This window comes from Sus scrofa, chromosome 10 (assembly GCF_054392235.1).
Source record: "Sus scrofa isolate SSC_HxYL_T2T_F1_AM1 chromosome 10, Sscrofa_HxYL_maternal_Yorkshire_Landrace_v2.0, whole genome shotgun sequence".
NCBI lineage: Eukaryota > Metazoa > Chordata > Mammalia > Artiodactyla > Suidae > Sus > Sus scrofa.
In genome coordinates this window covers 66,208,781-66,235,297 of record NC_139392.1, presented here as the reverse complement: position 1 = coordinate 66,235,297, position 26,517 = coordinate 66,208,781, and the positions used below count along the sequence as shown (strand labels likewise).

The window sequence follows — 26,517 nt, the reverse complement described above, 5'->3', positions numbered from 1 at the left end:
TACATTCTGGAAGTAATTGCTTTTTGTGCTTCTGTGAATGGATCTTCATATTACATTGACTCAAAACCATTTCGTATGCTATTGCACATACTTATAAGAGATTTGTAGGCACACGTAAAAATCAGACCACTGAGTTTTCAACTAGCCTTCTTTTTTAAATTTTATTGAAATATAGTTGATTTACAGTGTTGTGTTAATTTATGCTATACACCAAAATGATCAGTTGTGTATAGATATATTTTTTCATATTCTCTTCCGTTATGGTTTATCACCGGATATTGACTGTAGTTTCTTGTGCTCTACAGTAGGACCGTGTTGTTTATGCATTGTATATATACAGGTTTGCATCTGCTAAGCCCAAACTCCCAAGCCACCCCCACATCCCTCAACCATAAGGCTGTTCTCTAAGTGTGTTTCTGTTTTGTAGATTTGTTCATTTGTACCATATTTTAGATTCCACATAAAAGTGATATCATATGGTACTTGTCTCTTTCTAACTTCACTTTGTGTGATAATCTCTAGGTCTATCCATGTTGCTACAAATGGTACTGTTTTGTTCCTTTTTATGGTCAACTAGGCTTATTATTATTACTACTACTACTATTTCTTCTTTTTTAGCCATACTGGCGACATGTGGAAGTTCCTGGGCCAGTAATTGAATCTGAGCCCCAGCAATGCCCAGTCCTGCACCCACTGTACTGGGCTGGGGATCAAACCTGTGCCTCCACAGCAACCCAGCTGCTGCAGTTGGATTCAGCTAGCTTTATTTTTAAAGGGAAAAACACCAAAGTTAGTTCCTATCACTCATTAATAGTCTAGATGAAAAATTTAGTAATTTTCCCTTTTGTCTCCTTGCACCAACTTCGTATTTAGCATAGTAAAAGAAAAACCATCATTTTCAGTTGGTGTAAGGCAAGTAGACTTGTATTATTCAATAATGATATTTGAAGTTAGTTAGAAATGGCAGCTGGGATACATCAGGGACTAGAATGACTTCTGGCAAGGCCTTTCATTGTTTTTTGTTTTTAACATGAAGATAATTTGTTCTACTTTGGGATTAAAAATAAGAAGCAAAGAAATGTAATGTCAAGAGCTCCTTTTCCCCTCCCACTCTTAATGAATGACTCTTTAACCATAGTCTATATTAATGTGTAAATTATGTGGCCACCACATAGATTATGTTTTTAATTCCCAGTATTTGAGAAGTATCTGTTTTCTACAGTTTTGACAAAGTACAACCATCCTGAGTAGATACTGTTATGATGTTAATTACTCAGGAACATCATATGTGAGTTGACATCATAAACATCAAAGGTATAAAATTAAAACATAAAATCTTTGTTGTTGTGACACTCACATGTGGATTCTGAAACAACTCCAATATGTTGCAGTCTAAAGAATGATCATACTATTTATTAGAGTATTGTACTATTTAAAGGTTTCTCACTGAAGACAATAAATAACAGTCTTAAGATTTAACTTGCATTTATGTTCATAGTCCTGTTACATAAGCAACTAAAATTCTTCCTGGTTTCAAAAATGTGCGTATATACTTAAAAAAATTTTTTTTGAAAGGTGAGTGTGAAGGGCCCTGACCCACTTCTGCAGAGACGTATATAGAAGGACCTGGTATTAGTGTCCTTTTATAAGTGGATCCAATTCTGAAAAAGTGGTTCGTTATGCATTCCTTGCTACGAATAAGCATGAACAGTGCAGTCAAAGCATCAGAGTAAACTGTTCTCCTCTCCCTGTATCTATTTTAATACTGAAATATCCTTGCAGTGATAAGTGAGTGACTGATGAACCTCAAACTCGTAAGGTTGGACTCTTGTCAGAGCAGTTTAGTTACAAGCAAATCAGAGACAGTAGTAGACATTCAGGCTTACTGAAGATCTAGCAGTTAAAAAGGATAATTTTCTTTCATGGCTGAAGTGAAATAGTGAACACAAAACAGCAGCATTAGGTCAACCAGTTGTTTGCACTGATGCGAAGTAATGAAATTGCCTGTTTAATTTTTTTTAAATACTTCCTTTTGTAGGAAGAAGACTTTCAAGAAATGATTAAATCTGCCCAAATAATGGAAAATCAGTATGGTCATCTTTTTGACAAAATTATAGTAAATGATGACCTCACCGTGGCATTCAATGAGCTAAAAATGACTTTCGACAAATTAGAGACAGACACCCACTGGGTTCCAGTGAGCTGGTTACATTCATAAGGAAGAGAAATTGCCATAATTTCCTTTTTGGTAGCGTGCACGACTGAATCAGTTACCCTGGTGGAGGTAGGGGTTTTTAATCTGTATCACTGTTATAGATGTAAAATCTTGGTTAAAATCAAATGTTGTTTTTTTTCTATCTTCTTACAGCCTTATTTCAAACATAGTGTTTGAGTAAGATCCAAGATCAAAATTTGCACAGTACTGTATTCTGAGCAGAGCTTTGGACCTTCGGGTTGTCTTGAATATGTATCTGTTTCCAAGGTGAGGAGGGACTTTTTAGAGAGACAGAGCTAAAGAATATATATGAGAGTTCAGCGCTTCAGCTGGTCTCAGACCCAGTCACTGGCATTGGGTTGCATGTTCGCTGCTGATTGTTAACTCTGTAGCCTTGAGCAGCTCCAGTCAAGCCCTCTTTGCTGTCTTTGGGGTGGATTATACTTTTCTAAAAGTGCAACCTTCTCCTTATTGAGACACAATCAATTCACAGGGTGTGCATTTCAGAATCTTTCTTTAAAGAAATTCCTGCAAATTTGCCTTAGTGAGTGGCCTTGTGTCATAGCTTGAGACGGTCTTGTGAGCGTATGTATCAGTGACTCAACAAATGGTTAATAAGAGAAGGTGGACTTTTAAAAAACTATTACATAGGAAACCAAAAACCTTTCCGTATGGCTTTATCTTAGTAAGAATGGTGATATCTTGGTGCAAGTAGTGATGATGAAAGACATTTTTATTTGTAAATCCTCAGACATTTCTGGAATCCCCAGAAATTCTGGAACCAGTTATCTGGCTATGGATTTTTCCCACTAAATTAGAAGGATGATTCTTATTCTAAAAGGAGGTTCTCCATGTTACTGATACAGTTTAAGGAAATGGGATCATTTTTCAAATATGTGCAGCTGACCACCATATATTTAAATTGCCCTGTAAGATGTATTTTAGAAAACTTGGTATGTAAAGTTAACTTATTTGTCATCGAAATATTTCTTAATACTGGCCAGATACCACCCTAATCTTGCCATTTTTAAAGAAACTTGAGAAAGATTCTTATATTGTAAATATTTAGGTGGGATCTCTCATTTTCCTTTGATACTACTGATCTTTGGCGAGTAAATTAAACACCAGAAATGTCCATTCGTTGTGTAAGAGAAATGTTCTCCCATTCTTGAATGCAGTTAGACCCTGCCAGTCAAAAATCATTGCATCTGTGACTTTCAAACAGAAAAAAAAAAAAGATTTATTTTTTGTTGATTTGTAAAGAGAGTTTAGATGTCCTGTTTAAAGAAAAATAGAATGTAGTAACATTTTATATATTTATGAAATAGCTGAAAGGCATATTTTTTTAATTATCAAAGGGGATATTCATAAAATAAATGGTATGGAACAGTGTCAAAATTTAAAATAGTAGTTTTATAAGTCAAGGTCGACATTCCATGTAAATATTTGACCTTTATCTGTACACAGATCCACAGGTGTGTCATGGGTGCCCAGTGCATTTCATAGCATGATTCACTGGATTTCCTTCAGACATGTCCTATTTCACATCTTGATACACACAGCAAAATAGTGAGATAACCAGAGAAGGTTACTTAACAACATAATCCACGCAGGAAGGTCTAAGCTAATTAAATAGTAATAAGCAGTGTCGTTTAAAAAGGGGTTGGGAGGGTTGCCAGATCTGATACTGAAGCCACACTTTAAAGCGGTGTGGCTGGTCTAAGAAAATACAAACCTTCCTTAGATGGTTTGGGTAGAATAGACTCTGAATCCTGACTGAAATTTCCGATAAATCCAGACTTCCTATGCAAAGAGTAATAGGAAATGACATAATTTAGGCAGTCCGAATTCTTTGTTCCAAACGAATCCACGGTTTGTTTTTGCTTTGGTTTTTTTTTTTTTTTTTTTCCATTTGCAGCTCATTGTCTCAATTCTTTACTGCGGGCATAGAAGTTATATAGAGTGGTGGAAACAGTATCCTTTTTGGTGGCGGTGGTGATGGAGGTGTTATAAAAATGTAATTGTCCACCCGTTCTCCATTTTTACACTAGAGCTGAACAGTAATTTTTAAAATAATGAAAAGAGGCACTTTGGCAATATGAGAAATCTTTTATCAGGGAATATACATATATAGTCTTGCAAGTGATGTTGACACGGCCACTTGAATGCTCAGAAAGAGATTCGGTTAAAAATTTCAAAAGGCAGGGCCTAGCCAAGGGTTTGTTGATAAATGTTGCAAAGGGCCCTTGATTCTGTACTTGATTCTACATACCGACTTCACTTTCTAGCAGGAGGGGGCTACTTCTTTAGGCAGCCTGCTCCCAAGACAGTGTCAGCACTATTTGAGAAAATAGGAGTATTTATTTTTTTAAGTCCATATATTTAGAAATCCAAGATCAGGAAGAAGTCTATATTCCCATCATTAACAAAGTAGAATTTTTTTTAAAAGATGATATTGAAATACAATTTCTTACCATTATTTTACTTACCAATACAGATGTTATCGATATCTTTAAGGCTGGCTTTCCCGGTGTTGTGTAATGACTGAGTGTATCTAAATTGTAATAATTTAAAATGGACAAACATGTAAAACAAAACTGTTGTTAAAAGATTCCTAAGGATATAGATTTTTATTATTTATTTTCTTTTTGACTAGGAAGAGTTTATAAATAAATGTCATGGAAAACCTTTGATCTTAATAAAGTATCTTCAAATTATGTGTGTACATACTTGAAAATTGTCCTTGCACTTGGTATCTGCGACACAGTTTCCAACAGGAGAACAAATTCTGTTTTTTACCGACACCAAGTGATTGATTTGAACTTGCTATGTTAGACATTAAATTTTGGAGTTCCCATTGTGGCTCAGTGGGTTAAGAACCCGACATAGTCTCCATGAGAATGGGGGTTTGACCCCTGGCCTTGCTCAGTGGGTTAAGGATCTGGCATTGCCGCAAGCTGTGGCATAGTTTGCAGATGTGGCTCGGATCTGGTGTTGCTGTGGCGTGGGTGGTAGCTGCAGCTCCCATCTGACCCCCAGGCTGGAAACTTCCATATGCTGCAGGTACAGCATTAAAATGAAAGAAAAATAATTTCATATTTGTTTCGAACGTGAATGGGTTTCATCAAGGTTGTTGGAGAGATGAATTCACCAGAGAGGAGGGTGGCTGATCCTCGCGTCCATGGTGGGAACACCACCTCCCGACCCCCCTCAGCCCCTACAACCCTTCCCATCAGGAAGCCTTCCCCTCCTCCTCACCCAGGATCCAGCTAGGCCAAGCTAAACTTTTTCAGCTGTGCCTCTGAGGACACACTGCCACTTGCTTATCCAGACAAGCTAGTTATAATTAACATTGGCCTTGCTCCAGCAGTTGAGCCAATGAGCCCGGCTCTGCTTCCGCTGAGAGACTGTAGGAAGTAATAGGAGCAGCCAGAATTGTTGAGTTCAGTTTCTGGCTTTGCTTAGTCCTACTTTTACAACCTCATTTAGTCTCACTGGTCACTCATTTTTCTCATCAGAAAAAAAAGGAGATAATAATTGAGCTTATTACCTCATAGGATTGTTGTGGGCATGCAATGAAAGCATGGATCCATGTAAAGTGCTTGGAACAAAACCTGGGATAGATGTATTCAATAATCATGAGCTCAGGTTTTATGATACTCACTCTCACATCACAATTTAAAAGTAGCTGGAGTTTCTGCTATGGCCAAGTTGGTTAATGATCCAGCCTGTCTCTGTGGGGGTACTGGTTCAACTCTTGGCCTGGAAAAAATTTTTTTTAAATTTTTAAGTTAAAAACAAAAAATAAGTTCACGTCATGGCTAATCAGTTACAAACCTGACTAGTATCCATGAGGTCTCGGGTTCATTCCCTGGCCTCACTCAGTGGGTCAGGGATCCGGTGTTGCCATGAACTGTGGTGTAGGTCACAGACGTGGCTCGGATCTGGCATTGCTGTGGCTGTGGTGTAGGCCGGCAGCTATAGCCCCAATAAGACCCCTAGACTGGGGACCTCCATATGCTGTGTGTGCAGCCCTGAAGACAAAAAAACAAATCAGACTATTTATTTATTTATTTGCTTTTTTTTTTTTAGGGCCACACCCTCGGCATATGGACGTTCCCAGGCTAGGGGTCTAAGCGGAGCTGCAGCTGCTGGCCTGTGCCACAGCCACAGCAATGCCAGATCTGAGCCTCATCTGCAACCTACACCACAGCTCATGGCAACACAGATCCTTAACCCACTGAGCAAGGCCACGGATCGAACCTGCAACCTCACGGTTCCTAGTTGGATTCATTTCCGCTGCACCACAATGGGAACTCCTGAAATCAGTATTTTGAAAAGAGACCTGCACCCCTATGTTCACTGCAACACTGCTCACAAGATCCGAGAAAAGGAAACAAGTTTCCATCAACACATGGACGGATAAAGGATGGGGAAATACACACACACACTCATATGCGTGCGCACACCCAAAGAAATATCATCCAACAATTAGGAATAAGGAAATTCTGCCTTGGAGGACAACATGTTATACCTTGAGGGCATATGCTAAATAAGTCAGAGGAAGACAAACAGCTATATGCTCTCACTTATATGTGGAATCTTAAAAAAGTCATAGAAATAGAAAGTAGAATGCAGTCACCGGGGTTGGAGGGAAAAGGGGAGACACTGGGCAAAGGGTACAAATTGCCAGTTAGAAGATGAGTAAGTTCTGGGGATCTCCTGTACAGCCTGGTGACTAAAGTTAACAATACTGTATTGCATACTTGAAAGTTGCTAAAAGAAATCTTAAATGTTATCCACACACACACACACACACACACAGAAATGTATTTATGTGAGGTGACGGGAGTGTTAAATAAACTTACAGTGATTCTCATTTCACCATACACACATATATCCAATCATCACATTGTCTACCTTAAGTTTTCACAATGTTAATTATATCTCAAGAAAACAGGAAAAACATGTTCTGTTTAAAATGTTACCATTAGGCTGTTTACTTGCTGCTGAAAGCACCCCCGTGGAAAGCCATGTCTGGAGTTCCAGTCATGGCTCAGCGGTAATGAACCCAACCGGTATCCATGAGGGTGTGGGTTTGATCCCTGGCCCCGCTCAGTGGGTTAAGGATCTGGCTTTGCTGTGAGCTGTGGTGTAGGTCACAGACGTGGCTCATATACCTAGTGGCTGTGGCTGTGGCTGTGGCCGGCAGCTGTGGCTCTGATTCAACCCCTAGTCTGGGAACTTCCACATGCCGTGGGTGCAGGCCTAAAAAGACCCAAAAAAAAAAAAAAAAAAAAAAAAAGCCATGTCCTGCAACAACTCAGGCCACTCCTAGTACTTACTTTTACTTACTAAAGGTGGTCTTTTTGCTGTCCTGTTCTGTGCCCTTCAATGATACAAGGAACTTTAAAACATTCTGGCACCTACTGAGTAAACTAAAGCAAGAGACTCCATTTAAATTTTATTTTTCTTGGGTTCACTATTCATTTCTTCACCATATGGATAAAATTTAAATTTGGAGAAACTTGTTCATATGTTTTTGGATTTACGAATTGATTGTGGTTGTGAGTCTACTATTTTGAATGAAGTTAATACCTCTTTGTTTAATTTGACTTGGGCTCTAGTAATATCTTAAGGTTCCATTTGTTGAGGCCCTTCTCTGCGCCAGGCACTCTGCTATTTAGTAGGAGATGAGCTGTTTGTGATCATTGGCTCCACTTCAACAAAAAAAGACCTAAATAGAACGATATTTAAATAACAGGGCCACAAAACAATACAATAATGGTAAACATTAATGAAGAGCTATACAGCATAAAGTCATAACTTAGGAAAATATATTGCTGTTAGGAACCTAGAAAATACCAAAACAACTGAGGATGAAAGAAAGAAGAAATACAAATGTACTTAAATATGAGTTAAATTTTTTTTCTTTTTAGGGCTGCCCCCGCGCCATATGGAAGTTCTCAGGCTAAGGGTCGAATTGGAGCTGTTGCTGCCAGCCTACACCACAGCCACAGCAATGCCAAATCCAAGCCATGTCTGCAGCCTACAACACAGCTCACAGCAACACCAGATCCTTAACCCACTGAGCAAGGCCAGGGATTGAACCTGCAACCTTATGGTTCCTAGTTGGATTTGTTTCTGCTAAGCCATGATGGCAAGTCCAGTTAAAATTTTAAAAGTATTTGAAGGCAATCACCTGTGGAATTAAAAGTAAATACAATGAGGAATCAAAAAGAGACTTTATTAAATGAAAGAAACAAGGCAAATGGATCTCTTATTACAGATTTAAATGGCATAAACTCATGTAAACTATTTTAAATAGTCTTAAGACTATTTTTCAGCTATATCAAAAATGGATATCAACCATATGCTTTGAGAAGGTTAAGATTTAAAGTAAGAAGATTGACAAAAACAGGCCAGGCAGATGCAAACAAAAAGCAGAGGGCACAATAACAATAGCAAAATTGAGTCCAGTTATTTATTAGTTGGGTCAATAAATCATTCTTTAGTAATCTGTGGTATGACACAAAAGGTTCATCTAACTTAGATACAGAATAAAACTTTGAGTAGTCAATAAAATCACATTATTTGATAATCTTTAAAATACTTCTCATGGACCTTGAAGAAAAATGCTTATAGAAGGTTCATATATCACAATTCCTGAGGCTGATCACACAGCCATGGAAAGAATGCTTTTTCCTGCAAACCAAGAGCATTTCCTGCAAACCTCCTATCAAGAGCCACATGAAGCACTTACAAAACCCAGTCCTGAAGCAGGCCACAAAAAAAGCCTCATTGAATTCTAAAATACTGAAATATTTCAAATTACCTCTAATGACCAAAGTCTAATAGAATTATAAACAAATAACAAGCAGACACCAAAAAAAGACCTCCTAGAAAAACTCAACAAATTTTTGAAAGTATTCTGATCATGGAGGAACTAAAAATAACACTGCAGATTATTCAGCAAACAACGATGTGACTATCAGACTGTGGCATAGGACTAAAACTGAGCTCAGGAAAACTTGTTGCCTTAAAAGCTTTTCAAAGGAAAAAAAATAAATAAACACTGGCTCAAGCAACTTGGGAAAGAATAACATGAGTGGTATTTTGGCTAGGTTATAATACACACTGATTTTTCCAGGAATGTGCTACCATGTAAATCAAAAGAAGACTGTACTTCATTTTTTCAGAACTTTACAAGAGTTTTTCCTTATTTTGGAACATCAAGTCACTAATGGCAGCACTACTCCTGGTGTCAGTATCCAGCTCTGCGTGTCGAGGGCACACACGCCATGCCTAGATTACTATTGTCTTTGAGGAACTGCTACTTGAGTATTTACATCTCAAACTGTGTATTATTCTACTTTTTTTGTTGCCTCACTTGTGGCATACAGAGGTTCCCAGGCTGCCTGCCTACGCCACAGCCACTACAATGTAGGATCTGAACCACGTCTGCAACCTACACCACAGCTCATGGCAATGCCAGATCCTTAACCCATTGAGAGAGGCCAGGGATTGAACCTGCGTCCTCATGGATGCTAGTCAGATTCGTTAGCCACTGAGCCACAATGGGAACTCCTCATTTTACTTTTGCTTTCCTTTTCTTTCTCCCTTACATTAATTACAATGGGATTTCTTTCTAGTTGTACAGATGACACTATAGCTATGGATTTCATTTCAGGAGAGCAAAAGGGACATCAAAAAATCTCTTATAAGAGAAAGACAAATGCCATATGATATGACATATCTGGAATCTAATATATGGCACAAATGAACCTTTCCACAGAAAAGAAACTCATGGACTTGGGAGAACAGAACTTGGTTACCAAGGGGGAGGGAAAGGGAGTAGGATGGACTGGGTGTCTGGGGTTAACAGATGCAAACTATTGCATTTAGAGTAGATAAACAATGAGATCCTGCTGTACAGCCCAAGGAACTATATCTAGTCAATTATGATGGAACATGATGGAGGTTAATGTGAAAAAAGAATGTATACATATGTGTGACTGGGTCACTATGCTGTACAGTAGAAACTATATATAGCTTCACAGGTGAATTCTATCAAACATTTAAAGAAGAGCTGACACCTATCCTTCTGAAACTATTCCAAAAAATTGCAGAGGAAGGAACACTCCCAAACTCAATCAATGAGGCCACTGTCACTACCAAAACCAGACAAAGATATCACATGAAAAAAGAAAATTTCAAGCCAGTATCACTGATGAACATAGATGCAAAAATCCTCAACAAAATATTAGAAAACTGAATCCAACAATACATTAAAAGGATTGTACACCATAATCAAGTGGGATTTATCCCAGGGATGCAAGGATTTTCAATATCCACAAATCAATCACCACATTAACAAACTAAAGAATAAAAACCATATAATCCTCTCAATAGATGCAGAAAAAACCTTTGACAAAATCCAACACCCATTTCTTTCTTTCTTTTTTTTTTTTTTTTTTTTTTTGTCTTTTGTCTTTTTAGGGCCTCACCCATGGCACATGGAGGTTCCCAGGCTAGGGGTCGGATTGGAGGTGTAGCCACCAGCCTATGCCACAACCACAGCAACACAGGATTGAGCTGCATCTGTGACCTACACCACAGATCATGGCAATGCCAGATCCTTAACCCACTAAGTGAGGCCAGGGATGGAACCTCTGTCCTCATGGTTGCTAGTCAGGTTCATTAACCACTGAGCCATGATGAGAACTCCTCCAACGCCCATTTCTGATTAAAAACAAAACAAAACAAAAACCCTCCAGATAGTGGGCATAGACAGAACCTACCTCAACATAAAAAAGGCTATATATGGAGTTCCCGTCGTGGCGCAGTGGTTAACGAATCCGACTAGGAACCATGAGGTTGCGGGTTCGGTCCCTGCCCTTGCTCAGTGGGTTAATGATCCGGCATTGCCGTGAGCTGTGGTGTAGGTTGCAGACGCGGCTCAGATCCCGCGTTGCTGTGGCTCTGGCATAGGCCGGTGGCTACAGCTCCGATTCAGCCCCTAGCCTGGGAACCTCCATATGCTGCGGGAGCGGCCCAAGAAATAGCAGCAACAACAACAACAACAACAACAACAAAGACAAACAAAACAAAACAAAAAAAAAAAAGGCTATATATGATAAACCCATAGCTAACAACATCATTCTCAGTGGTGAAAAGCTGAAAAAATTCCCACTAAGATCAGGAAGAAGACAAGGATGTCCACTTTCACCACTACTATTCAACATAGTTTTGGAAGTCCTAGCCACAGCAATCTGAGAAGAAAAAGAAATAAAAGGAATCCAGATTGGAAAGAAGTAAAACTATCACTATTTTCAGATGACAGAGTACTATACCTAGAAAATCCTAAAGACACTACCAGAAAACTGTTAGAGCTCATCAATGAATTTGGTAAAGTTGCAGGATACAAAATTAATACACAGAAATTGATTGCATTTCTATATGTTAACAATGAAGGGTATGAAAGAGAAATTAGGGAAATAATCCCCTTTACCATCACGTCACAAAGAATAAAATACCTAGGAATACACCTACCTAAAGAGACAAAAGACCTGTACTCTGAAAACTATAAGATGCTGATGAAAGAAATCAAAGATGACACAAACAGATGGAAAGACATACCATGCTCTTGGATTGGAAGAATCAATATTGTCAAAGCAACTATACTACCCAAGGCAATATACAGATTCAATGCAATCCCCATCAAATTACCAAGGACATTTTTCACAGAACTAGAAAGAAATATTTTAATGTTTGTTTGGAAGCACAAAAGACCCATAATAGCCAAAGACATACTGAGGAAAGAAAAATGCAGCTGTAAGAATCAGGCTCCCTGACCTCAGACTATATTGCAAAGCTACAGTCATCAAAACCATATGGTACTAGCACAAAAACCAGAAATCCAGATCAGCAGAACAGGACAGAAAGCCCAGAATTAAACCCATCCACCTACAGTCAACTAATCTATGACAAAGGAGGCAAGAATATACAATGGAGAAAAGACAGTCCTTTCAATAAGTGGTTCTGGGAAACTGGACAGCTACATGTAAAAAAAAGAAATTAGAACACATCCTAACACTACACACAAAAACTCAAAATGGATTAAAGACCTAAATATAAGACTGGATACTATAAAACTCTTAGAGAAAAACTCTTTGACATAACCCTAGCAATATCTTCTCAGACCCACCTCCAAGAGTAATGACAATAAAAAACAAACAAATGGGACTTAATTAAACTTAAAAGTTTCTGCACAGCAAAGGAAACCCTAAACGAAGCAAAAAGCCCACAGAATGGGACAAAATATTTGCAAATGAAGAGACTGACAAGGGATTAATCTCCAAAATTTATAAACACCTCAATACCAAAAAAAAAAAAAAAAAACCCATCGAAAGATGGGAAGAAGATATAAACAGACAATTCTCCAAAGAAGACATATAGTTTGCCAAAAAAAAAAGATGAAAAGTTGTTAAACATAACTAATTATTAGAGAAATGCAAATCAAAACCACTATGAGGTACCACTACCTTACACCAACAAGAATGGCCATCATCAAAAAGTCTACAAACAATGCTGGAGAGGATGTGGAGAAAAAGGAACCCTTATTACACTGTTGGTGAGAATGTAAATTGGTACAACCACTGTGGAAAACAGTATGGAGATTCCTCAAAAAACTAAAAATGGAATTACCATTTGAAGAGTTCCCATCGTGGTGCAGTGGAAAGGAATCTGACTAGGAACCATGAAGTTGCAGGTTCGATCCCTGGCCTCGCTCAGTGGGTTAAAGATGTGGCGTTGCCATGAACTGTGGTGTAGGTCACAGACTTGGCTCAGATCTGGCGTGGCTATGGCTCTGGCATAGGCCGACAGCAACAACTCCAATTCAACCCCTAGAATGGGAACCTCCATATGCCGCAGGTGCAGCCCTAGAAAAGACAAAAAGACAAACAAAAACCAGACAAAAACAAAAGCACAATAAAAAGATTGATGAAACCAAGACCAGGTTTTTTTGCAAAGATAAACAGAATTGATAAGCCTTTAGGCAGGAACATCAAGAAAAAAAGAGAAAGGACCCAAACAAATGAAGTAACAAATGAAATAGGAGAAATAACAACCAATACCACAGAGATACAAAAAAATCACAAGAGAATACTTTGAGAAGTTATATGCAACAAATTGGACAACCTAGAAGAAACTGACAAATTCTTAGAAACATATGACCTTCCAGACTGAATAAAGAAAGAGACCATCTGAAGAGACTGATCACAAGTGGTGAAATTGAATTCACCCTGGAGAATTCTCCCAAACATAAAGAACTAATACCTGTATTTCTCAAACTATTCCAAAAAAATAGAAGAGAACAGAACACTTCCAAATTTATTCTACAAGGCCACCATTGCCCTGTTACCAAAACCAGACAAAGATACAACAACAAAAAAGAAAAAAAAAAAAGAAAGAAAGAAAGAAAATAAGAAAATAAAATTACTGACCAGTATCTCTTACAAATACAGAAGGGAAAAAAATCCTTAACAAAATATTAGCAAAACTAATTCAACAATATATAAAAGGGTCATACCCCATGACTGAGTGGGATTTATTCCTGGGATGCAAGAATAGTTCAATGTCTGGAAATCAATCAATGTGATACACCTCATTAACAAATTGAAGAATAAAATCATATGATCACCTTAAGAGATGCAGAAAAAGCTTTTTACAAAATTCAACATCCAATTATGATTAAAATTCTCAAGAAAGTGGCTATAGAGTGAACATAGTCCAACATAATAAAGGTCATATATGGCAAGCCCATTGCTAACATCTTACTCAATGGTGAAAAGCTGAAAGCATTTTCTCTAAGATCAGGAAAAAGACAAGGATGCCCACTCTCACCATTTCTACTTAACATAGTATCAGAAATCCTAGCCATAGCAACCAGACAAGGAAAAAAATACATCTGAATTGAAAGGGAAGAAGTAAAACTGTCACTATTTTCAGATGGCATGATACTATACATAGTATGATACTATATATCGAAAACTCAAGTCTCCACTGAAAATCTATTAGAACTAATAAATTCAGTAAATTTGTAGAATAAAAGTTTAACATATAGGAATATGCTATTTTCTACACACTGTTAGTGAACTATTAGAAATAGAAAACAAGAAAAGTCCCCTTTAAAGCTGCATCAAGGAGTTCCCACTGTGGCTCAGTGGGTTAAGAACCTGAAATACTGTCTATGAGAATGCAGGTTTGATCCCTAGCCTTGCTCAGTGTGTTAAGGATCTGGCTTTGTTGCAAGCTGCTGCAGTAAGAGTCAGAGATGCAGATCAGATCCAGTTTTGCTGTGCTGGGGCATAACCTGGCCCATAGACAACCTACTGAATGGGAAAATATTTGCAAATGATACGACTGATAAGGGGTTAATATCCAAAATACATAAATAGCTCATACAATTCAATATTTAAAAAAAAAACCCACTTAAAAGATGGGCAGAAGACCTGAATAGAAAATTTTACAAATTAGATGGACAACAGGCACATGAAAAGATGCTCAACACTGCAAATCATCAGAGAAATACAAACCAAAACCACAATCAGATTTCATCTCATGCCTGTTAGAATGGTTGTCATCAAAAAGAACATAAATAACAAATATTGATAGGATATGGAGAAAAGGGAACGCTAGTATACATAGTAGCCCCTGTGGAAAACAGTACAGAGGTTCTTCAAAACACTAAAAATTAAGAGCTACCATATGATTCAGCAATTCCACTCTTGGGTATATCTCCAAAGAAAATGAAAATACTTGAATTAGCATTTTTTGAATTAAAAGATAATATGAGGAAAAGAATGTATATATATGCATGACTGGGTCATTTTTCTGTACAGCAGAAATTGACAGAATAATGCAAATCAATCATAATAGAAAAAATAAAAACCTTAAAAAAAGATACATACATGCAAATGTTCACAGAAGCATTACTCATAATAGCTAAGATATTAAAGCAACCTACATGTCCATCAAGAGGTGAAAGGATAAAGATATGGTATATACATACAAAGGAATATCACTCAACCATAAAAATAATGAAATTCTGCCATTGATGGACCTAGAGGGTAATATGCTTAGTGAAATAAGCCAGACAAAGAGTCAAATACTTTGTTATCATTTGTACAAGGAATCTAAAAAATAAAATAAATGACCAATAGCAAAACAGAAATCAACACACAGGTATAGAGAACAAGCTGGTTGTTACTAGAGGGGAGAGGAAGGCAGGATGGGGGCAGAGGATTGAGAGGTACAACAAACTACTATATACAAAATGGATATGCTACAGAGATGTGTTGTTGGCACAGGGAAATACAGCCATTATTTTGTGGTGCTTTAATTTATTTTATTTTTTTACTTTTAAGGGCCACATGTGCAGCACATGGAAGTTTCCAGGCTAGGGGTCTAACTGGAGATACAGCCGCTGGCCTACGCCACAGCCACAGCAATGCCAGATCTGAGCTGCATCTGCGACCTACACCATAGCTCACAGCAACACAGGATTCTTAACCCACTGAGCGAGGCCATGGATCAAACCCACATCCTCATGGATCCTAGTCAGGTTCATTAACCACTGAGCCATGAAGGGAACTCCCATTTTGTGGTGATTTTAAATGGAGTATAAGCTATAAAAATGTTGAATCACTATATCATACATCTGAAACTATTAGGATGTAAATCAACTACACTTTAATTAAAAAAAAAAAAAAGAAAGTAGATCCAAGAGATTCACTATCCACCTGGTAGAATTTCTTATTAGGAGAAAATTAAGCCAACAACATAAAATAAACAATATGTTTTCCTAAATTGAAGATGGAATCAATTTAAAGTTCTGAATACTTTTTCCATAAATTTGTGAACTTCACCAATAGAAAGAGTCCCATAACATGATAGAGAGTTTGGAAGAGAGAGAGAGAGCATGATTACCTAGAAGGAAATGAAAATATGCTGGACATCCAATGTGTTATCTACAATAGGATATTAGTTAAAGGCACAACATGCACTGAAGGGAAATGAACACAAGCCAAGAGTTCTGTAACCAGCTAGACTATCACTCAAGAGTGGCAATAAAACAGAACTCACTTAGGCATACAAGGACTTCGTCATTTCTGTCACCCTTATATTCTTCCTGGAAGACAAGACTCAAAGATGCACTCCCATAATGAAGATTAATTTATGAAAGAGGAAGGGGTGAATAAAACCAATAGTGGTAAGTAAAAGAATCAACAAAACTTAAGACAATAATAAGTTAAAAGAATTGGATTTAAATCACTGCTATACCACTCCTTAGCTATGTTACCTCATTCAAATTACTCATCTTTCCCTCACCTTCATTTCCGTATCTATAAAGCAGAAGTAATAATAATAGGATGTCCCAGTAGGGTTTGTTGAGATGCTCTGCATAAAGCCCCTAGCACGGTATTTGTGTCTGGTTAATGTTCAATAGATATTAGCTATTACTTTATACTAGTGGGCTTCAAATTGCTAATACATTTTGGAGGGCAATTTTGCAGTTCTCTCAAAATTTAATATACACTTGGCCCTAGACCAAACAGTCTCATTTGCACACTCCTATTTGTTTATGAATGTCAAATGCAGTATAATTTTTTTTTCTTTTCTGGACCCCAGGCTAGGGGTCAAATCAGAGCTACAGTCACCAGCCTATACCACAGCCACAGCTAGATCTGAGCTGTGTCTGTGACCTACACCACAGATCGTGGCAATGCTGGATTGTTAACCCACTGAGCGAGGCCAGGGATCAAACCCGTATCCTCATGGATACTAGTCAGGTTCAATTCTGCTGAGCCACAACAGGAATTCCTCAAAGGCAGTAGAATTGATTGTAGAAAAATTATAATCAATCCTACTATTATCATAGGAAAATGATATACAATGGTAAATATAGTTTATACTTGCTACTGTTGTAAAACATGAGGTGACTTTTTCCATACTATTTTATTGTAGTGTAGCGGCAATATACCAATACACATATCCATCTGTGTATCTACTGGCCTGAAAGGACGTTACATTCTTGTATGTCAAATTATGTAAATGAAATGGAATGAAAGGTCCAAAGCGGCTGTTGGCATAGTCCACTTGGGGACAGTGGCCATACTGAGAAGTCTCACTTTTTAGTCCATAACTTTTTATATTATTTGAATTTCTTTCAGCATGTTCTGCTTTTATAGTTCAACTTTAAACAAAACAAAACAAAAAAAGAATAAGGGCCTCTGGGATATCATACCTCAATTTGGGTTACAATATATTCCAAAAGTTCTTTATTTTGTAGAAAGTGTGTCTTGACATAGAATCGAGTGTGCAAAGTATGCCAGATTGCACCTCTCTGCCCTCATTAGAAACGTGGGAGGCTAATCTGTGCCCCACAGTGGAGTTCTGATGTATCATGAACATGTGTTCTCCCGATTCCCTTTTTCCTTATTCCTCACATTCTATCCACCAAGGCAGTGTTTTTGCAGTTTCCATCTTTCCCCATTTATGTTCTTGGTCCCTGGATAATCTCATTCATCCCTGTGGCTGCACCTACTGGAAAACGGGACAAGTACTCACATGTGTCAGGCATGTATTTTTGATCTAGGAACTTACAAGTTTCTTCACTCACTATTCAAAACAATCAGAAAGAAAGTGCTATCCTCATTCTACACATAAGGGAGAAGTAACAGCCCAAGAAACTTGCCCAGGATTACACAGCCAGTATACGGGAGATGCAGCTTTTTTTTTTTTTTTTTTGTCTTTTTAGGGTCATACCTGAGGCATATGCAAGTTGTTAGGCTAGGGGTTCGATCGGAGCTGTAGCCACCAGCCTACACCACAGCCTCAGCAACACGGGATCTGAGCCATGTCTGCAACCTACACCACAGCTCACAGCAACGCTGGATCCTTAACCCACTGAGCGAGGCTGAGGATTGAGCTTGCATCCTCATGGATGCTAGTCGGGTTTATTACTACTGAGCCATGACAGGAACTCCTAGATACAGCTTTTAAAGTTTGAGTTGCCTGCTGCTAAAGCCACATTTTACTAGCCTTTAAACCATACTGTCTTCTATACATGTAATCACACTAGTTGTTCACATGTTCAGGCATAATACTTTGTTGTTCTGTGCCTTGGCTTTCTCATCTATAAAGTATTGATAATAATAATAATGCCTGCCTGACTGGATAGTTATTGGAGAAGAGAGGATCCTGATATAACTAAACCTTTTCTTCATTCATCATGTAGAGATGGGAAGGCAGGAGGCAGACAATTTTAAGGATAAATAACTATTAACTGAGTTGATAATTGTGAGCATGCCCAGAATTGTGCTTAGCATATAACGAGTGTTATATAGGTTTTTTTTTTTTCCGCTTGAGTTCTAGACCCTCATTTTCAACTGAATTTGATTTCCTTGATTAACTCTCAAGTGGAAAAATATACCTTTTAGTTTTATCTCAATATCTTTCTTTCCTTCCTTCCTTTTGTTTTATTTTATTTTTTTAGGGCTGCTCCCATGGCATATAGAGGTTTCCAGGCTAGTGGGTCGAACAGGAGCTACAGTGGCCAGCCTACACCACAGCTTACGGCAACACTGGATCCTTAACCCATTGAGCAAGGCTAGGGATTGAACCTCCATCCTCATGGATGTTAGTTCGATTCATTTCCGCTGAGCCATGATGGGAACTCCAGAGATGTTTCTTCTTAACCCCATGGCACTATTCTAATAACCCCAGGAAGCCTCTCTTCTGCAGTCTGGCCCTGGTGTGATTCATCCATGATATTTCCCCTGGAATGATTTTTCTAAAACTTAAGTTTGATTATGATAGTCTCTTACTTAAATCTGTTCTGTGTCTTGCAACTCAAAAAAAAAAAAAAAATGGTCAGGGAGTTCCCGTCGTGGCGCAGTGGTTAACGAATCGGACTAGGAACCATGAGGTTGTGGGTTTGATCCCTGGCCTTGCTCAGTGGGTTAAGGATCTGGCATTGCCGTGAGCTGTGGTGTAGGTTGCAGATGCGGCTTGGATCCCGCGCTGCTGTGGCTCTGGCGTAGGCCGGTGGCTATAGCTCCGATTCGACCCCTAGCCTGGGAACCTCCATATGCCGCAAGAGTGGCCCAAGAAATAGCAAAAAGACAAAAAAAAAAAATGGTCAAAAGATTTGAACAGATACTTCACAAAAGAAAAAATTATGGGCAATAAGTATATAAAAAGGTGCTCAATATCATTTGTCAACAGGGAAATGCAAACTGAAACCACAATGAGACACCACTATTCCCCCATTTAAGATGGATTAAAAAAAAAAAAAAAGACTGACGATGTCAAATGATGGTGAGGATGTGGAGCAACTGGAACTCTCACACACACTCGAGGAGAGGAAAAATGGTACAGCTGCTTTGGAAAATGAGTTTTCAGTAGTTTAAGTTAAAACATACTTCTGCCACATAATGGGCAGCCATTCTATGCTAGATATTCACCAGAGACAAATGAAAGCACAGATTCACATCAAGATTTGTAGACAAATGTCCATATCAGCATGATTGGAAATCACCCCAAACTGGAAACAACCTAAATGCCTATCAATGGTCAAAATGATAAGCAAATTATGGCATATGCAGTCAATGGAATAGAACTCCACAATAGAAATGAATAAACTAAGGAGACTTGCAGCCTTATGGATGAATCTCAAAATTGTTATGCTGAATAAAAGAAGTGAGACAAGAGAACATACCATATAGTTTCATTTACAGAAAATTTTAGAAAATTTAAAATACTCTAAAATGACAGAAAACAGATCCGTGACTGCCAGGCTATGAGGGAGGAAGCAGGGGATGGACAAGGGGTGTGAAGAAACTCTGGGGGGATCATGGCTGTGTTTGTTTATTTTCATTACAGTAATGACTCTGCAGATGTAGATCTGTCAAAAATGATCAAATGATACATGTTAAACATCATGTGGTTTCTAGTACCTAAATTTTTCCGTAAAGTAAAAAAATAAGATAAATTTTTTCAGTTAAAAAACAAAACCCCACAAAGCAAGACACAACAACCCAGTTCTGAAGTTCCTGCTGTGGCTTAATGGAAAGGAATCTGACTAGTATCCATAAGGATGAGGGTTCAAACCCTGACTTCATTCAGTGGGTTAAGGATCAGAGTTGCTGCAAGCTGTAGCGTAGGTTGCAGATGTGGCTCAGATCTGGCATTGCTGTGGCTGTGGTGTAGGCCAGCAGCTGCAGCTCCAATTGATTGGACCCCTAGCCTGGGAACTTCCATATGCTGGAGGTGCGGCCCTTAAAAGAAAAAAAAAAAAAAATCCTGGCATTAAAAGTCTTTCATGATTCACTCCTTTGCTGAATTTTGACCTTTATTTCCATCCTTGGATTTCTCTAGCACCTCATACACATCTCTATTAGCAATGGCAGATTTACAACCTAGTTCTTTACCATTAAATTGGCCTGCTGCCTCCCCATCTCTGCAAGATGAATGAAGAAGATGCTTATTTACATTGGGTTCTTCTCTCTTCCTTCGAGAATTTGTGGACAGGAAGGGGGAATGATGGAAACATGTTTACCTAGACAGTGGAAGACCATCTGGTCATCTCTGGAAGGGCTGGTCTAGGCAGTTGATATTTTAGACTTACGGCTAAATTTCTGAGGAAGAAGGAACATTACCTTGCAACTTTTACACACTGAGGCCTTCAGCTGGTGGAAACACACGACACTATTTCGCAGTATCCTGCCATTTCCTGCTATGAGGTGGAAATACCTATTGCAGAGTTCCTGTTGTGGCGCAGTGCTAATGAGCCTATCTAGTATCCATGAGGACTTGGGTTCAATCCTTGGCCTCCCTCAATGGGTTAAGGATATGGCATTGGTGTGAACTGTGCTGTAGGTTATAGACGCGGCTTGGATCCTGCTTTGCTGTGGCTGTGAGGTAGGTCAGCAGCTGAAGCTCCAATTCGACCCACAGCCTGGGAACTTCCATATGCCGCAGGTGCGGCCCTAAAAAGACAAAAAAAAAAAAAAAAAGGAAAAAAGAACGTAAAAAAGAGAAAGAAAGAAGGAAAAAAAAATACCAACTGTAATTAACACTTGGGGCCAGGTTCTCTCAAGAATTAGTAAAAATCTGAGACCTCAATTTTAAGCACATTTTATAACCCATTACAAGCTGGAGAATATTCTTTAGAACTTTCAGATGGCTCAGATGAGCAAAAAATTTTTAGGGCCTCACCTGCAGTATTTGGAGGTTCCCAGGATAGAGATTGAATCTGAGCTGCTGCTGCAGGCCTACGCCACCACCACAGCAACCTAGTGTAGTCTACATCTGCAGTCTACATCTGCAACTTAAGCCACAGCTTGCAGCAATGGTGGCTCCTTAACCTACTGAGCAAGGTCAGAGATTGAACCCGCATCCTCACGGACAATACCTCAGGTCCTTAACACACTGAGCTACAATGGGAACTCCATGAGTGTTGTTTTAAACTACTAAGTTTGCAGTGAGTGTTACACAGGAATAGAAAACTAGTATGTCCACCTGCTATAGACATCCAGCCACTGAATCCTATCAGAAATCTCAACTCCAATCTCTCTACCTTCTCTCTCTCTCTTTTTTTTTTTTTTTTTTTTTTTTTGTCTTTTTGTCGTTGTTGTTGTTGCTATTTCTTGGGCCGCTCCTGCGGCATATGGAGGTTCCCAGGCTAGGGGTTGAATCGGAGCTGTAGCCACCGGCCTACGCCAGAGCCACAGCAACGCGGGATCCGAGCCGCGTCTGCGACCTACACCACAGCTCACGGCAACGCCGGATTGTTAACCCACTGAGCAAGGGCAGGGACCGAACCCGCAACCTCATGGTTCCTAGTCGGATTCGTTAACCACTGCGCCACGACGGGAACTCCTCTTTCTCTCTCTTTTATTTTATTGTGGTAAGAACACTTAACAGAAGATCTACCCCCTTTGTGTAATTTTTTAATTTATTTTTTATTTTTGGCTGCATGTTTGGGATATGGCAGTTCCCAGGCCAGGGATTGAACCTGCACCACAGTGACAATGCTGGATCCTTAACCCACTGTGCTACAAGAGAACTTTAAGATCTACCCTCTTAAATTTTAAAGTTACAATACACTATTTTTATCTATAGGTACAATGTAGTAAATAGACTTCTAAACATCTTTTGAAACTGAAATATTATATTCATTGATTAACAACTGCCCATTTCTACCTCTGCCCAGCTGCTGACAACCACCCACCCTTCTATTCTTTGCTTCTATGAGATTGACTATTTTAGATACCTCAAAAGGTGGAATTATGCAATGCATATGTCCTTCTGTGACTGGCTTACTTCACCTAGCACAGCACCCTCAAAGTTCACACCTATTGTCATATATTGCAGGATTTCCTTTTTTAAGGCTGAATAATATTCTGTTGTGTGTATATATACCACATTTTTAAAAAATCCATTCTTCCACCGTTGGACATTTGTTTCCACATCTTAACCTATTGTGAATAGTGCTGCAATGATCATGGGAGTGCAGATATCTCTCTGACATCGTGATTTCAATTCTTCTGGTTTAACAGACAGAAGTGGATTGTCAGGTCAAATGGTGGTTCTATATTTAATTTTTTGAGGAACCTCCATACTGTTTTCCACAGTGGTTGTACTATATGCATTTCCAGCAACAGAGTACAAGAGTTCTGATTTCTCCACATCCACAACACTTGTCTCGTTTGTTTTGAGTTGCATTTCCATGGTAATTTGTGACACTGAACATCTTTTCATAAATTGTTGCTTATTTGAAAATCTGTGTAGAAATGTCTATTTGTGTCCTGAGATCTTTTTTTTTTTTTTTTTTTTTTTTTTTGTCTTTTTGCCATTTTCTAGGGCTGCTCCCGTGGCATATGGAAGTTCCCAGGCTAGGGGTCTCATCGGAGCTGTAGCCGCCGACCTACGCCAGAGCCACAGCAACTCGGGATGCGAGCCGTGTCTGCAATCTACACCACAGCTCACGGCAACGCAGGATCCTTAACCCACTGAGCAAGACCAGGGGTCGAACCTGCAACCTCATGGTTCCTAGTCAGATTCGCTAACCACTGAGCCACGATGGGAACTCCCTGAGACCATTTTTAAATCAGGCAGGTTTTTTTGCTTGTTGGTTTTGTTTTGTTTTGCTCTTGAGTTGTAAGAGTTCCTTACATATTTTGGAACTCAATCCCTTGTCAGATATGTGGTTTGCAAATATTTTCTCCCACTTCATGGGTTTCCTTTTCACTCTACTGGTTGTTGCCTTTGCTGTGCTTTTAAGTTTGATGTGGTCACACGTATCTATTTTTGCTTTTGTTATCTGTGCTTTTGGTGTCATATCCAAGAAATCATTGCCAAGACCAATGTCATGAAGCTTTTCCCTTAGAGTTTTCTTCTAGGAGTTTTTTAGTTTCTTATGTATGGTGTCAGATAAGGGTCTAATTTCATTCTTTTGGATGCGGGTGTCCAGTTTTCCTAACATCATTTGTTGAAAAGACTATCCTTTCTTTATTATGTATTTCTGGCACATTTGTTAAAGATCAGTTGACCATACATGTGTGGATTTATTTCTGGGTTCTCTATCCTGTTCCATTGATCAATATGTCTGTCTTTATCCTAGTATTTATACTGTTTTAATTATGATAAGCTTTGTAATACATTTTGAAATCAGAAAATGTGATGCCTCCGGCTTTTTCTTTTCCAAGGCTGTTTTCAGGTCTTTTTTGGTTCTATATGAATTTTAGGATTTTTTTTCTGTAAAAATATACTATTGGGATTTTATTAGGGATTGCATTGAATCTGCAGAATTCTTTGCATAGTATGGACATTTTAACAATATTAAGGCTTTCAATCCATGAACACAGGATGTCTTTTCATTTGTTTTTTGTCTTTTTTAATTTCTTTCATCGGTGTTTTAGTTTATAGTGCACATGTCTTTCCATGTCTTAGTTTATTCCCAAGTATTTCATTCTTTTTGATGCTACTGTGAGACTATTTTCCTAATTTCCTTTACGATGTGCCATTAGTGTATAGAAATGCAACTGATTTTTGTATGTTGATATAGTATCCTGAAACTTTACTGAATCTGCTTACAAGTTCTAACAGTTTTTCTGTGTGGAGTCTTTAGGTTTTCTATATATAAGATCATATCACCTGTAAACAGGGCTAATTTTGCTTATTCCTTTACAATTTGGATACCTTTTTGCTATGGTCTCAATGTTTGTGTCTCTCCAAAATTCATATATTGAAACCCTCATCCCCAAAGCGGACGGCATTAGTAGGTGGGCTCTTTGGGAAGGCGTTAGGCCATGAGTATGAACAGGAATCTCATGAATGGCATTAGGGCTTTTATAAAATATCCCACAGAGTTCTCTAGCCTCTTCCACTGTGTGTAATAAACAAGAAGTCTGCAACCCTGAAAAGGGCTGTCACCTGATCACACTGTCACCCTGATCTCAGACCTCCAGCCCCCAGAACCATGGGCAAAAAATTTCTGCCGTGTATAAGCCACTTAGTCTGTGCTATTTTGTTACACTGGCCTGAACAGACTAAGACACATTTTTGTTGTTGTTTGTTTGTTTGTTGCTAAATATTCTGGCTAGGACTTCCAGTGATATGGTTAATAGAAGTAGTGAGAATGGGCATCCTTACCCTTTTTCTGATCTTAACGGAAAAGCTTTCAGTTTTTTACCGATTATAAATTAGCTATGGGCTTTTCATATACAGCCTTTACATATAGCAAAAATTAAATAACCTAAAAGAAGTGGATAAATTCCCAGAAATTTGCAACCTATCAAAACTGAAGAAGCGAAGAAATAGAAAATCAGAATAGACCTATAACCAGGAAGCAGATTGAATCAATAATCAAAAGCATCCCAACAGATAAAAATCCAGGATCAGATGGTTTCAAAGGTAAATTCTACCAAACATTTAAAGAATTAATGCCAATCCTTCTTAAACTCTTCCAAAAAAACTGAAGAGAAGGGAACACTTCCAAACTCATTTTATGAGACCAGAATTATCCCAGTGGCAATGCTAGACAAGGACACTACAAGAAAAGAAGATTACAGACCAATATTCCTAATGAACACAGATGCAAAAAACCGCAACAAAGTATTAGTAAAATGACTTTAGCAGAAGACTAAGAAGATCATACACCATGACTACCTGGGATTTATCCCTAGTTTGCAAGGGTGGTTCAACATATGAAAATCAATTAATGTGATTTATTACATTAACAGAAGGAAGGATAAAAATCACATGAACATCTCAATAAATGCCAAGAAAGCACCTGATAAAATTCAACACCCTTTCATAACAAAAATTCAAAAAACTGGGAGAAGAGGGAAACTACCTCTACCATCTCTGCTTCTGCCTTTGCTCAGAAGCTCATGATCTCCTTCCTCCACCATCACCACGGCTTTAATGGTCCCCTTTCCACCAGCATCTTCCCTTTCTATGCATCCTTAACACTGTCACTGTTCATCTCACCTTCCACCTCCTCCACGTTCTCCTACCATCTGCCCCTCTGCTGACTGTACTATTAACAATTTTCCATTTCTGTAGCAGAGAAACAGCCAATAAGTGTGCACACTCCATTTATGGGAGAAACATCTGAGTGCCTGCTCTGTCCCCAGTCTGTACCTGGGATGAGGATTAGTGAATTGAATAGCACATAGTCTCTGACTTCAAGGTCCTCACACTGCAGAGGGAGAAAGAGGCACACAAATTGGGAAAAATGAGACCAGGCAGTAGAGTAACAAGACAGAGGTCCATGCAGAAGCTCAAAAGGGGATCTGGCCTGCTGAACAGAAAGAACAAGACATGGGCGGGAGGAGGATTTGCAGGGTAAAACATCAAGGATTTCTGCACAAGAGGAAAGAGGAGCTGAGAATCTCAGTGGGTAAATAGGAGATAAGCAGGCAAAGTGGGTGTGGAAGGAGGGGCAGCAGCTGGGTATTTCAATAGAGGCATGAGCAAAATCATGGCATGGACATATTTAGTGCAGTAAAATACAGGCACTTAGGAGTATAAAAACCTAAATGGAGCTAAAGTCAGCGAACAGTACGAACGAAATCAGAAAAGAGAGGCAAGGCCAGGATCAGGAGGGTCCTCCGTTCCAAAACTTTAATGTGTGTATCACTGAGGGACCTCTGGGAAAACGCAACATTTCTAGGCATCCGGTGACGACTGTGACTGGGTAGGACTGTTGGAAAGTTTAGGAATCAGCA

General features: G+C 38.7%; 1 protein-coding gene and 1 long non-coding RNA gene across 11 annotated transcripts in view; one reads left to right on the top strand and one right to left on the bottom strand.

Annotated features, from left to right (window-relative positions):
• MPP7 (MAGUK p55 scaffold protein 7) overlaps nucleotides 1–4,932 on the top strand; it is a 345,564-nt gene extending 340,632 nt beyond the window's left edge. For all 9 annotated transcript variants that reach the window (XM_084979996.1, XM_021064734.2, XM_084979988.1 and 6 more), the window contains one exon: nucleotides 2,039–4,932. In XM_084979996.1, coding sequence (XP_084836122.1) covers nucleotides 2,039–2,218 — 180 coding nt within the window. In that variant the 3' untranslated portion in view covers nucleotides 2,219–4,932. The remainder of the gene's footprint in view (nucleotides 1–2,038) is intronic.
• The window catches only part of LOC106507912 (uncharacterized), a 77,442-nt gene that overhangs the window by 3,040 nt on the left and 47,885 nt on the right, over nucleotides 1–26,517 (bottom strand). For both annotated transcript variants that reach the window (XR_014817815.1, XR_001304288.3), the window contains exons 2-3: nucleotides 5,880–5,977; nucleotides 4,705–4,769 (exon numbers count right to left, since the gene is read on the bottom strand). This is a non-coding gene — a long non-coding RNA (uncharacterized LOC106507912). The remainder of the gene's footprint in view (nucleotides 1–4,704; nucleotides 4,770–5,879; nucleotides 5,978–26,517) is intronic.